Below are 12,923 nucleotides of genomic sequence, written 5' to 3'. Positions count from 1 at the left end.
GATTTGGGGTGACCCTGGTGCTCGGCAGAGCCTGGCCACGCGGCTGAAGGAGAACATGGAGAAGCTGACGGAGGAGCGGGATCAGCGCGCGGCCGCCGAGAACCGGGAGAAGGAGCAGAACAAGCGGCTGCAGCGGCAGCTCCGCGACGTCAAGGAGGAGATGGGCGAGCTGGCCAAGAAGGAGGCAGAAGCCAGCCGCAAGAAGCACGAGCTGGTGAGGAACCCGGGACAGGGCCAGGCAGGGCACGAGGGGCTGTTCCCTGAGGAATCCAGCTCATCCCACTCCCTCCCCGCAGGAGATGGACCTGGAGAGCCTGGAAGCTGCCAACCAGAGCCTGCAGTCAGACCTGAAGCTGGCCTTCAAGCGCATCGGGGACCTGCAGGCGGCCATCGAGGATGAGATGGAGAGTGACAGCAATGAGGACCTCATCAACAGGTGAGAGCACTTGGGCCTGGCTTCCCTGCATCCCTGGGGGTCACCGCTTCCCCTTGCCACTTCAGAAATGCCACAGGGACCCCTTGGCTCTGCCTGGCCCTGGCAGGATGCTGTCTGTGCATCTGTCCATGCATCGTGCACGCGTGCATCTGTCCATGCACCCGTGTCTGTCCGTCCATGCATCGGGCACCTGTGCACACAGGCATCAGTCCATGCATCTGTGCATCCATCCCCCCGTCCACCCGCAGCCCCCAGGAGCTTCAACCACTTGTGGAGGTGCCTGAAATGCATCCAGAATCCTGCCAGCTGGCTGGAAACAGCCCAGGGAGCCCCAGGAGCCAGGGCAGCACAAGCTGGCAGGAGGTTTGGGATGCTGGGATCCAGCCCAGCCCAGGATAGAATTATAGAATCATACAATTGTTTAGGTTGGGAAAGATCTCTGAGAGAATCGACTCCAGCCATTAACTCAGCACTGCCATGTTAGCACTAAATCATGTCCCCAAGTGCCACATACACACATTTTTTTAATGTTTCCAGGCAATGACTCCACCACTTCCCTGGACAACCTGCTAAAATGCCTGACCACCCTTTTGGTGAAGAAATTATCCCTAATATCCAATCTAAGCCTCCCATGGCACAACTGAAGGCCATGTCCTCTTGTCTTATCACTTTTTCCTTGGGAGCAGTGCCTGACCCCCCTGGCTACAACCTCTTTTCAGGAAGTTGTAGGGAGTGGAAAAGTCCCCCCCGATCCTCCTTTCCTCCATGCTGAGTCCCCCCAGCTCCCTCAGTTGCTCCTCATCAGATTTGTGCTCCAGACCCTCCCTCAGCTCTGTTGCCTTTCTTTGGATACACTCCAGCACCCAACCTGGGATGCTGGGATCCAGCTGGGTGCAACCCCACTCCAGGGGCACAGGGCAGCCTCACCTCCCTCCCCTGACCCTTCCCCATAATTTAATTTGCCCACCCCCTTGGTCTTTTTTTTTTTTTTTCTTTCATTTAATTTCTTTTCTGTTGTGTTTCTCCCTCCTCCAACCCTGCCCCCTCCAACCCCTCCCAGTTTGCAGGACATGGTGGCAAAGTATCAGAAAAGAAAGAGTAAAATGTGAGGAGCATCTCTTTCCTTCCTCCCCTCCCCTAACCCCCACCTCACCCCCAGGGGCCGGGGTCCTGCATGCTCTGGCCCAACTCTGCATGCCCTAACAGCACCCACGGCATGGCCCAGCACAGCACAGCAGGGCACATAACCACGTCCCGTGCATGGGGACGGGATGAGCCCCTGGGATGGGCTGGGGGGTGATGCTCTGCCGTGGCTGATGGCAAATGTGTCAGCATGGGGCAGAAATGGAGCCCTTCTGACACTAATTAATACCCCATCCATGGTCGCTCCTTAACTAACGGCACGTTTTCCTGGACATAAACTGTGTTTGATGTGGAGCTTAATTCCATTGGTCAGAAAACCTTAGCTGCCCCCAGAGATTGTTTTTGGGGCTCATTGGGGTTTTTTTTTGGTGTCGTTCTGTGTTTTTTTTTTTTCCTCAAGCCCAGCATTGCCTGGATGTAGTGCAGGGGAGGGAGATGCGCAGGATGGAGAGCGGCTCGTTGCTCTGAATTTAAAAAGAGAAGCATTCATATACAGGGTCTATCCAGGCCTGTCCCTTGTGCTGTTTGCTTTCATTCCCAGGCAGGGAATAAGCCCAAAACCAGGTGGAGAAAAGGCCATTTAAGATCCTGTCATACATCTCATCCCTTCCTTGGAGTGGCCTGGTGGGAGCGGGGTGGTGAGAGGGGACCACACCGCTTCAATTTCCGTATAGATCCCGACGCTGCTGCCGTAGCCCTAATGAAAGCAGTAAGCGGTGAGGTATTAAGAGAGATTTATTCAGGGATGCTTTTAACGTGGAGGAATGGATTTTGCAATGCAGACAGCACCTTCTTTCTAAAGGCAATCAATATGGTTACCAACGGCCGTTATAAATTAGATGGTTTAAGCCAGATAGGACTTTTTTTATGCCGGGACGTAAATCAGGGGCTCTGGGGCACGGCAGGGCTGTAAATCTGCCCGCTGTGCTCCCAGCCCGCCGTGCCAGAGCCATTTCTGTTCCGCCTGCTAAACTCCTGTTTACCCGGGGCCATCAGCATTGCTCGTCCCCGCTGTAATTCTGCGCTCCACGGCAGCCTATAAAATGAACCCACTTATTTCCTTCCCAGTCCTGGAGCTGGAAATCTCCTGTGTTTCTGGAGCTGTGCCCTGCCTGCTGCCCCAAAGCCAGGCCTTGCTGTCTCCAGCTCTGGAGCCAGGCAGTGACAGGGAGATGTTGGACAGAGGGTGCAAGAGCCCCTTGGGCAGCCACAGGGGTTTGGTGGTGCTTCAGGGAGCCCCTGGTTTGCAAGTTGAGCTATGTGTGTGCAGATTGCGCCCCAGACATGGAGCAGAACCATAGAATGGGGTTTCACCCAAGCCAGGGTACACAGGCAGTGGGTGCTGGAGGGGTTCAGTGCCTTCCAGTGCACTCCATCTCTCCAGCACCCAAAAACTCACTGCCCCTTGCTGACCTCTTGCTTTCTTCCACCCTGACCCGCTCCTCCGGCAGCGACGGTGACTCAGATGTGGACTCGGAGCTGGAGGAGCGCGTGGATGGGGTGAAGTCTTGGCTCTCCAAGAACAAAGGCTCCTCCAAAACACTCTCTGATGATGGCAGCCTGAAGGGCAGCAGGTGGGTGCAGGGCTGGGCATGGGGCTGGCAGGCAGAGGATGGGCTGAGCTGTGCTGGGATATGCATAGGGCTGGGTGGGTGTCTGTGGGATGTGGCATTTGGTGCTGTGTTCCCACCTGGTGCTTGTGTGGATGGCCGAGGAAGGATTAATGCTGGTGAGCGGCTCATTCTTCATTGGGGACACACATCCCCCTACCCAGGGGGAACTCCCTGGTCCCTTTCCCTCATCCCACCATGGAGGCATGTGGGGCATCCACAGCCCCTACTCCGTTTGCCTCCCCAGGGCTTGTGGTGCTGGGCTTTAGCTCTGTGCAGCATTCCATCTCTCCAGGATTGATTCCCTGCTCCATCCTGCCCTCCTCTGCAGCCCCACCCCATCTCTCCCCACACCTTTCAGAAAATGTTGGCAGAGGTGGGGAACGTGCCCAGGTGCACCCACGGCATGGGGCTGAGCACGCAGCCCCACTCCCCTTCCCCCTGTAAAACGCTTGCCTGCTGAGCACAGATTGCTTTTATCCAAACCCAATTTCCTAGCAGGGCTCCAGGAGTCCCAGGGGACTCCCTCCCTCTGCCGAGCAGGGGGGAAAGATCTGAGCTGGTTTCTGTTAATTGGTTTAATTTATTCAGCGGTGCAGATGTAAAACATTTTGTTATTGGAGATAATTCCACCTTTTCTGAAGTCGGGAATCAAACGCAGCGGCTCCAGGTAGCCGACAATGAAATAAATTGAAGGCAACACTTTAAAGGGGGGATCAAAGTGCTGGGCTAGAACAATTCCCCCATTTACATGACATTTTTCCACGATGCCATTTCCCGCTGACGCAAATTGCCGAGGCCGCCCCCCTCCTCCTCCCGCTCATCTCCGTGTCTCTCTTGTCTCCCCGGTGCGTGCGGGGCCGCGGTGCCGCGGCGCAGGTCAGCCCCGCCGGACGGCCCCGAGCCCGAGGAGCGGCCGGTGTCCGTGTTGAGCTCCCTCAGCTACAGGAAGCGTCCGGGCCTCAAGGACTCCATAGGCGGCCTCGGGGATGAGCAGACGCTGTTCAGCGCCCTGGCCGAGCGGCCGCCTTCCCCCGAGCGCCCTCCGCGCCGGGCGGCCCGCGGCGGCGAGCCCCGGGACCGGGCGGCCGTCATCGCCCGCGCCTTCGCCGACGCCAGCGGCCGGGCTCGCCAAGGGCTGGACAAGCGGTGGTCGCTGTCGGCCACCGACGTAGAGAAAGCGTCCGTCGCCTCCGCCCCGGTGAGCCGCGTCTCCTCCGCCTCCTGGCGCGGGCTGGAGGACGGCGACGATGCGGACGAGGGATGCTCGGTGCTGAGCTTCGCCCTCTCCAGCCCCGGCAGCCTGCGCAGCCGGCGCGGGGGCCCCGAGGGCCGCCCTGAGTCGCGGCTCTCCCTGGCCCGCAGCCGCCTGGAGGAGGCGGACGAGGGGTCCCGCGGGCAGCCCCTCCTGGGGCGCAGCTTCTCGGTGCCCCCGCGGCCCCGCAGCGCGGCCTCCGAGGAGGAGGAGGGAGCCGGGGACGCCCGTCCCGTGCGGCACCGCTCCTACCTCGACCCCGACCTGGAGGCCGCCATCCAAGAGGTGCTGAGCTACCGCCCGCTGCAGGCCAGGGGCTACTCCAGCCCCGACTCGGGCGATGACGGCCGGAGTGTCCGCAGTGTCCGCAGTGTCCGGAGCGCGGCCCCGCTGGGCGCAGCTGACCGCCCCTCCGGCAGCCTGCGCCGCTCCGCGTCCGCCCTCGACTTCTCCCGGCACACCTGCCGGTGCCGCAGCAGCTCGGGCTCCTCCGAGGAAGAGGAGGAGCAGAAGAAGAAGAGCTCCAAGAAGCGTGCCAAGAAAAGCAAGAAGAAATCCAAGAAGAAGAAGAAGAAGCAGTCATCATCATCCGAGTCCAGTTCCTCCTCCGAGTCCTCCTCCGGCTCCACCAGCTCCTACCGCAGCACCTCCAGCGTCAAGAAGGGCCCTCGAGGGGCGGGGAGCGAGGAGCCGACACGTCCCACCCGGGGCAAGAAGGAGGAGAAGCAGCGGAAAAAGCAGGTGGACAACCTGATGATGAAGTACCTGTACCGTCCCGAGAGCGACTGAGGCAGGAGGTGGGAGCGGTGTGTGCCGTGCAGCATGAGCCTCCCCGTGTGCCACTAACCGCTCGCCCTAACCCTCTCCTGGCTCCGGAGCTCTCCTCCGCCGGCATGGGGCACGGGGCAGCCCTCTGTGCCTGCAGCTGCCCTGCTTTGGGCATCTCCATCCGTGGGGAGATCCCCGGCGTGGCCGCAGCGGGACCGGCAGTGCCCGTGTGCTCGGGATTAGCAGCTGCGGGACACCAGGAAGTGCTAATCCCTTCCTGGCTCCCCAGCCATCGGCCAGGACGCATCTGGATTTATTCCTTCAGGAAATTTGTAAGGGTTTGATGGGCAGCACAGCGCCCAGGAGCGGAGGGGAGTGGGATGGGTACTAACATGCACCCACTGCAGTGTGTGAGCATGGGGAGAGACAGCATCCATGGTGAGGGGACCCAGGCTGGGCTGCTGGAGCTCAGAGTTGCTCTGTTGGGGTGTGAATGGCATCAACCTGGAGCTCTGCACGCTGCTTGATGCAGAGAGGGTGTGTTTGGGCTCGCTGGCAGCGGTTTCAGAGCAGGCTTCATCCTTTCTGATGGCTGAATAGGAGAGCAGCTGGAGGAAGGGAAAAAAGCCTTTTGGAAATGTGGTTGCCTTGAGCTGTCTGTCCCAGAGGAAGGGAAGGCATCATGGGGAGCAGCACCCCCAGCACCCAGCCCCGGGCTCGGGTTCAGGACCCTCAGGGTGTCTGGGAGCGCTGGTGTTGGCATTCAGGGCCTCGAGCCTTTTCCTGGGCAGGCTCAGCTCGGCCCCACTGCCGAGCAGGGGCTCAGCTCAGCGCAGCGAGGAGTTGTTTGCAGTGAGGCATGTCCCAAATATCTCGGAAAGAATAAAAAAGGAGGCAATCAAGGCTCCATCCAGCTGGCTGCCAGCGTGCTGGCTCACGGGAGTCGAGCTCTGCAGCCAAGCCACGCTGGGGACACGGAGCCCCTCACCACCCTCCCTAACCCTGCTCTCTCCCACAGCCCCACGAGCTCCCGGCACACCTTCACCTACGACAGATGGGACGACGAGCAGGACGCCGGGGACAGCACACGCCGCTCGTCCCGCAGCTCCCCCAGTGCCAGCGAGGCGGAGAGCCGGGCTGCCGAGACCCCCGCCTAGCCCCCCGCCACCGCCGCTTCCCACCGCCCCGGGAGGGATCGCTCAGCCCCGGGGCCGCCCCGGGCAGCCGGTATTTGTTCTGCACGGGTTTGGGGGGCACGCACGGGGGGAGCAGCCCGGCCGGCTCGCTGGCTGCACCCCCCTCCCTCCCACCTCCTGTCTGTCCCTGGCGGCGGAGTCGGCTGCTCGGGCACCCGGGATTTATTCCTCAGTGCCTGCTGGCACCTTGTTTTGTAACTTAAACTCCCCCCTTCGGCACCCTGCCGTCCTCTTACACCCCTTTTAGTTGAGCCAAAGACGTCTCTCGCTGGCCGGGCCCTGGGGAGCAGCCGGGAGGGGGACATGGGGAGAGGGTCCCATGTGCCCACCCGGGTTTTTGTGACCCCCCCCCAGCCCCCCACCTCTGCCTGGCTGTTTTGCACTAGCCCAGCTGTGCATCTTCCCCCACCCCCTTTACTTTCAGTATGAAAATAAACGTCATTTCTGGCTGGTGATACTGGCTGCTGCCTGCTCCGTGTGCCTGGGGGGGTCTCCCTGTTTTGCGGGGGTGTTTGCATGGTGGATGCTGATGGAATGCATCCATCCCTAGCAGGGATGCAGAGCTTCATGGAAAAGCCAAGTCTGGCCTCTTCCCTGAGCCTGCTGCACCCATGGGTGCTGGGGAGGGGAGCGGGGGGGGGAAGCCCTGGTGGGTGCCAGTGCTGAATCATTTATCAATCTTCATAAATATGCAGATGAGCAGCGGGACAGAGCCTCTGCCTGCTGGCGTTAAATAATTAACGCGGAGGAGATGATGATGTGCGTTGCTGGCTGCCTGCACGGCTCAGCCTCGGCCCTGGCCCTGTGCTGTCCCCGTGCCACGTGCTATGCCCTGGCCCCGGGGACACCCTGCACCCCGGGGACCCCCCTCCCTCCCTGGCAGGTTGTTTCCCTTTCCCCAGTATCTCTTGGAAGCACGCAGGCCAAGCTCGGTGCTCGCTGCCATAAAGCCACGCTGCGCTAATGCGCTTTCATTAAGTGGGAGCGATCTAATGATAATAAAATGGCACATTTAACATTAAAACATTTAACTTGACTCCTAAGCGAGTGTGTCTCTCCGCGCTGCTCCTGCTCCATCTTCATGAGGCTGACAAAGCTTCTTAATTTGTTCCCCAGGAGTGGGTGCTTGGTAGAGATAGCTTGGCACTGCCTGGCATGGGGGATGTTGGATGCTGCCAGGTGGGCAGGCAGGGCACCAGGGTGCAGGGATGTGGGGAGGCAAGGATGAGAGGTGCTGGGATGGTGGAATATGGGGACATGGCAATGCAGGGTATCTGGGGTGTGGGGTTGGAGGAATGCAGCATGTTGGGAGTCCCCAGGGTGCAGGGAGATGGAGATACATGGAGGTGTACTGGGTGTGAGGACACTGGGATGCAGAGTCACAGCTGCAGGCCAGTGTGATGCCATGGGGACACTTCTGGGGCCCCACACCTACTGTGCAGCCCCAAGCACACCAGGGAAACGAGTGATGGCAAAATGGGCCATGTTGTAGGATGGCTCCTCGCCCAGGCTCAGCTCACACAGCAACTTCCCCGCCACTGGCGCCAGCTTGAACCCATGGCCTGTGGGAAGGAGAGGGAAGGTGGGGACACAGCCATCCCCATAACCCTGGACAGCTGTGGGGTGCTGGGCTGGGGGGTGGCTGCCCTCCCCTACCTGAGAAGCCAGCACCAATAACGATGTTGCTGAACTTGGGGTGCCGGTCCAGGATGAAATCTTCATCTGGAGTGTTCTGGGGAGCCAGGGTATGAAGGTGAGGGGACAGGCTGGGGTCCCCCTTGGGGTGGGGGAAGGCTCAGGACCCCGGATGCCCAGATCTGTGCCCTGGGGAGGGTCTCACCGTGTACATGCAGGTCTCCATCACTGCAGGCTGGCTCTCCAGCCCGGGCAGGTAGCTGCTGATGAAGCTGCTCAGAAGAGCGATGTCGGGGCGGGGGGCACTTGAGGGGGCCTGATCCCGCTTGTCTGGATCAGTGGGGCTGCCGTGGTGGTAGCACACCTGGAGCACAGCTGGTCAGGGTGGGCTGGTTAGGGAATCCCCCCCTTCAGCTGTGCCCTGCTCACCTTCATCATCCCTGGGTACTCAATGGAGGGCAGCCCATAGATGTCGTGGGGGGCTTGGCTCAGCCCCAGGGTCAAGAAGCAGGGGCTGACACTGCCCAGGCCAGCACTCCCAGGCTGCTTCTCCCTCCAGTAGCAGACATTGATGCGCAGGGGCTGGAATCATCACTCCATTAGCTCTGGCCATGCCTCTGCCACCCCCCCGTGCCACCAACCTTTACCTGCAGTGGCAGGCGGAGACCCAACTGTTCCACCAAGGCACCAGTCCAAGCTCCAGCCGTGATGATGAGCCGGGGGGCTTTGTACACCCCAGCAGCGGTGGTGACGGTGACCGTGGCCCCAGGCTGGATGCTCAGCACCTTCTCCCCGTCCCGCAGGGTGCCCCCGTGTCGGCGAAAAACCTCCTGGGTGGGGAGGGTGACAGGAGGTGGTTGTGAGGATAGAGCCAGGGGACCCCCATCCCATCCCAAAGCATCCCATGTCATCCCAGAGCATTCCCTCCGCTCTGCAGCACCCACCTGCACTGCCCGCAGTGCCCGGTCGGCGAAGAGCACCCCGCCGGTGCTGTCCAGCACGGCCACCTGCCCAGCCTGCATCTGGAAGCCAGGGAAGCGCCGGGACAGCGCCGCGGCGTCGAGCACCTCCTCAACACCCAGGTTCCTCCTGCAGGCCTCCAGCTCCGGCTCTCCCGGCGGCCCCAGCAGCACCAGTCCCGTCTGCCTGCATCCTACCAGTCCCGTCAGCTCGCCCTGCTCCCCCTCCCTGCAGGGACCCCCAGCTTGCTTTGCCCATGGGGGAAACTGAGGCACGGCGACAGCAGTGACGCTTGGGATGTGCTGCACCCTGGTGCTGGGGCACAACGCAGTGGGATGCAGGGGACAAGGGCAGAGTGAGGTGCATGGGGACTCTGCCCCCTAATATTGCAAGGATCATCAGTCCTGACCCCGACACCGGAGGATCATTTAGTTGTTCATTCACTTAACGACATTTCCTTCGTGGAGCCCCATAAATTCCCAGGAGCTGGCAGCTGCCTGCCAAGGAAGCCGCATCCCACGCAAAGGTCACCGCTCCCAGTGCCCGGCGGTGGCGGCGTCCCTGTCCCCATCACCTGTAGAGGGTGGTGCCGGTCTCGGCCTCCAGCTGCTGCCAGAGGCGGAAGCATTCGGGCATCATGCGGGAATAGTACTCCTCGGGGTAGGCGCTGCGGATGATGCGGCTCTGCCCGTGAGAGCTGCCCCGAGAGTGCGGCAGGAGGAACTGCGAGGCAGAGAGGACATGGGGGTGACCACAGGCACCGCCACCCTCAGTGCCACCGTGTGCACCTGCAGCAGTGGGCACCTTGGGGACACAGCCTGTCCTGTCACCCACGGCACCGGGAAACGGCAGGAAATGGGGATCCTGGCTCTGGGGACATGAGGGTCTTGGCATTAGGGACAGGGTGTCCTGGCACTGGAGACGGCAGTGCCAGCAGCAGCTCTGCTCCGTGCCACGGTGGAGGGCAGCCAGGACTGCAGGCAGCCGGCCCAGCCTGTTGGGAATGGGGAGGTGGCAGAATGGGGCCACCATACCTGCTCCAGCAGCAGAGTGTCCTGGTGGCGCTGGGCCAGGTGGTAGGCGGTGAAAGAGCCCTGGATGCCGGCCCCGATGACAATGACATCGTAGGTGGATTTCTGGGGCTGTCTTGGGGCAGTCATGTCCGTCCTCGTCCCTGCTGCTGTCTCTGTGTCTGTCCTTGTCCCTGCTGCTGTCTCTGTGGCCGCGGGGAGGGAGCCAAGGGAGGAGCGGGGCAGAGTCCAGCCGAGCCGAGCGGGAGGTGGAGCCTCGTCCAAGTTCCAGCTCTGTGGGGACACGGGCACACAGGAGCCACACTCTTCCTGCCCCTTGCAGCTGGCCACGAGCAAATATTCTCACTCCAACACCAACACCTGGTCCCAGCAGGGCAGGCAGCTCAGCTGATCAGGGTGGTGCCGCGGCACTTATTTACAATTGAACAGGACGGGGCAATCTGGACTAGTGACATGAGCTATTTATTCAGCACATGGGTCTCAGTACATTGTTAGGACAATGGAGACAGGATATTAACAGCTCTCTGATCTACAGGAAATGCTAAGGGGGTGTTACATTGCAGCATAGCATAAAACCATCTCGGCTTAGATTTCAGTTAATCACGCATAGAGCAAAACATATTGACAAGAATTCTACCTAATCATATGAAACACACGTAATGGTAGTTAAAACAAAGACTTGTTCATAAGAGACAAAGAACAGAGATCTATTCATACTAACCTTCTAAAGCTATACATTAAATAACTTTGTTGCAATCTATAAGCCAGTTCTACAGAGGTCTATTGTTATTTGTTATGTCTGCTCTACTGCTTAGAAAACTTTGCGCTGTATGTGCAAAGTTAACAAAACTTCTGCCTGAGGCCTGCCCTTTTTAACCATTTTCTCAAAACCCTCTAACTTTATGAATCCCAGCAGGTGGCACAGATGTGAAGGAAAACCACTCCCAATAATTCCCCCTTTCCACTGGTCACTGCTGGCTCCAGCTGTGGTGGGACACGGGGCTTCCATTTGTGTGCCAATGGGAAACCCCCCCTGGCTTCCAGGCAAACAGGGCTTTTTTTCCCTCCAGCACAATTTATTGCAGCCATAAACCATTTTGTCGCCATCTTTTGTTGTTATTTTTTTTAACGGGAGATAGGGGTGATTTAGGGCTCACCAGAGCTGCCAGGATGCAGGGTGGTGGATTTTGAAAATCTGTAAAATATTGGGGTGTGACTGGGATTTGGGGGCAATGCCTCAGAGTGGAGGATAACACAGGCAGGGGCTGCCAGTTTTGCCCACTGCCACCACTGCCCTGTGCTGCCTGACATTCCCCTTAATTAGGGGAATTAATTTACTCTGGCGTCTGCGGTGTAAAAGGCATTATTTACTGGTTAATTGTCTTTATTACGAAATGTTAAATACCATTATTTATTTTGCCACTTGCCTCTGGTGATGAATGAAGCACTGGGGAGCACTGGAGGCTCCCACCAGGCCACAGGGACACCCCAACATGGTGCAAAGGCAGAACTGGCTGCTCACAGTGATGGGGAGGTGAGAGGAGGAAGATGGGTAGCAGGGGCAGAAATTGGGGTGCCCCCAGACCCCTCATCCACCCCACTGCCCATGGCCACTGCTGCAATGAGAGCATCCCAGCCTGAGCATCACCACCGTGCCCAGGGCTCTGCATCACGCAGGGCCCCGTTAAATCAGCACATCCTCGCTCGCCTTTGATGTTACAAATAATTCAGCAATTTCCCTGGGTTTCAGCTGACTTTTTTTTTTTTTTTTGCTTTGAATAGCCCCTGTGCTTGCTCTTCCTTTTTTGCTGGAAAGATGAGGAATAATTAATTATCCGTGAAACGTTAAATGGTAGAAATGAACTCCTCTCCTGTTAGCGGCGTGGTAATGGAACGGATGGAAAAGCCTTGCTCGTGAGGTTACAGAGATGGTGAGGGTGCAAATCACCATCCCCAGGGCTCTGTGGGACCCCTCCAGCCATTGTTTTTGTTCTGGTGACTCCAACCAGGGCTGAATGCAGGTATCAGGGAGATCTGTACCCCCAAAGCCCAAAAAGCAGCTGCAGGACCTCAGTTTCCCTTAGGGTGAATTTTTAAGGGGTCCCCCCCGCCTTGTACCAAGGTCTCCATCATCCCTGCTGTGTCCTCTTCACCTGGATTTATACTGAGTGGAGGCAATGCTTGTGGCAGCAAGAAATCCATTTCCCTAAGCAGCTGGTGTGGGTCAGGAGAGCTCGGTAAAAATTGAATATTCCCTGTGTGGGCTGGGTGGATGGATGGGAAAATTTGGGGCTGGCAATGGCATGGGGAGGGGGAAATGGGGGTTTGGGGAACTGCCTGGCACAGGCTGTGGGAGCTGCCCTATCTCAGATCCACATGGCACTGGGGAGGTGGGGAACGAGGAGCTTTGGCCAAGGCTGTATGAGGGCAAGGATCAGGGCAAGGATCAGATGCAATTTGAGGGACAAAGATCAGATGTAATGTGATGAGTGCTGGACTCTGCACCCACTGCACCCTTTTTCCACTGTATGGTGGGACAGAAATTTCCCAAAATCCCACCACCCATCTATGCCAGCCTCATTTTTCACCAAGCACAAACCAACACTTAATAAAGAATTAGGGAGCAATGCTCTTCCCCAGGGAGCTGAGGCAAACCCAGCATCTTTTCTCCCAGCTGCAACGCTGGCTCCATGCATGCTTGCCCCCATTTTCCTCCCCAGACCTCTCCATTCCCAACCCTTTGATGGCACCTGCAAAGAATTGTTTGTTTTCTGTCAAAAGCAGCAGCGGCTGAAGGCAGCCCCTCATTAGCAGTCCAGGTACATGCCTGGGGATGCATCAGGCAGATTAAAATTATTTGAATATCATAATATTAGAAACTTCAATTTG

General features: G+C 58.7%; 2 protein-coding genes across 5 annotated transcripts in view; one reads left to right on the top strand and one right to left on the bottom strand.

The window, feature by feature from the left end:
• The window catches only part of MYO18A (myosin XVIIIA), a 36,567-nt gene extending 29,704 nt beyond the window's left edge, over nt 1-6,863 (top strand). For all 4 annotated transcript variants that reach the window (XM_054287017.1, XM_054287016.1, XM_054287015.1 and 1 more), the window contains 4 exons: nt 29-214; nt 297-436; nt 3,031-3,153; nt 6,231-6,863. In XM_054287017.1, the coding sequence (XP_054142992.1) occupies nt 29-214; nt 297-436; nt 3,031-3,153; nt 6,231-6,369 (588 nt within the window). In that variant the 3' untranslated portion in view covers nt 6,370-6,863. The remainder of the gene's footprint in view (nt 1-28; nt 215-296; nt 437-3,030; nt 3,154-6,230) is intronic.
• A 556-nt stretch (nt 6,864-7,419) lies between these two features.
• PIPOX (pipecolic acid and sarcosine oxidase) lies at nt 7,420-10,163 on the bottom strand. The gene is made up of 8 exons (XM_054287352.1): nt 10,038-10,163; nt 9,578-9,726; nt 8,988-9,189; nt 8,691-8,873; nt 8,473-8,625; nt 8,249-8,407; nt 8,065-8,140; nt 7,420-7,970 (listed from the first exon to the last, which is right to left on the bottom strand). Exons 1-8 carry the CDS (start codon nt 10,161-10,163, stop codon nt 7,840-7,842), a joined length of 1,179 nt encoding a protein of 392 aa, XP_054143327.1. The 3' UTR covers nt 7,420-7,839.
• Nucleotides 10,164-12,923: the final 2,760 nt, after the last annotated feature.

The sequence above is a fragment of the Melozone crissalis genome, unplaced genomic scaffold, assembly GCF_028551555.1.
Source record: "Melozone crissalis strain CALT ecotype California unplaced genomic scaffold, PUWL_Pcris_2 ptg000057l_1, whole genome shotgun sequence".
NCBI classification, from domain to species: domain Eukaryota; kingdom Metazoa; phylum Chordata; class Aves; order Passeriformes; family Passerellidae; genus Melozone; species Melozone crissalis.
Note: the sequence above shows the minus strand (reverse complement) of the source record. Positions and strands in the feature narration are given on the sequence as shown.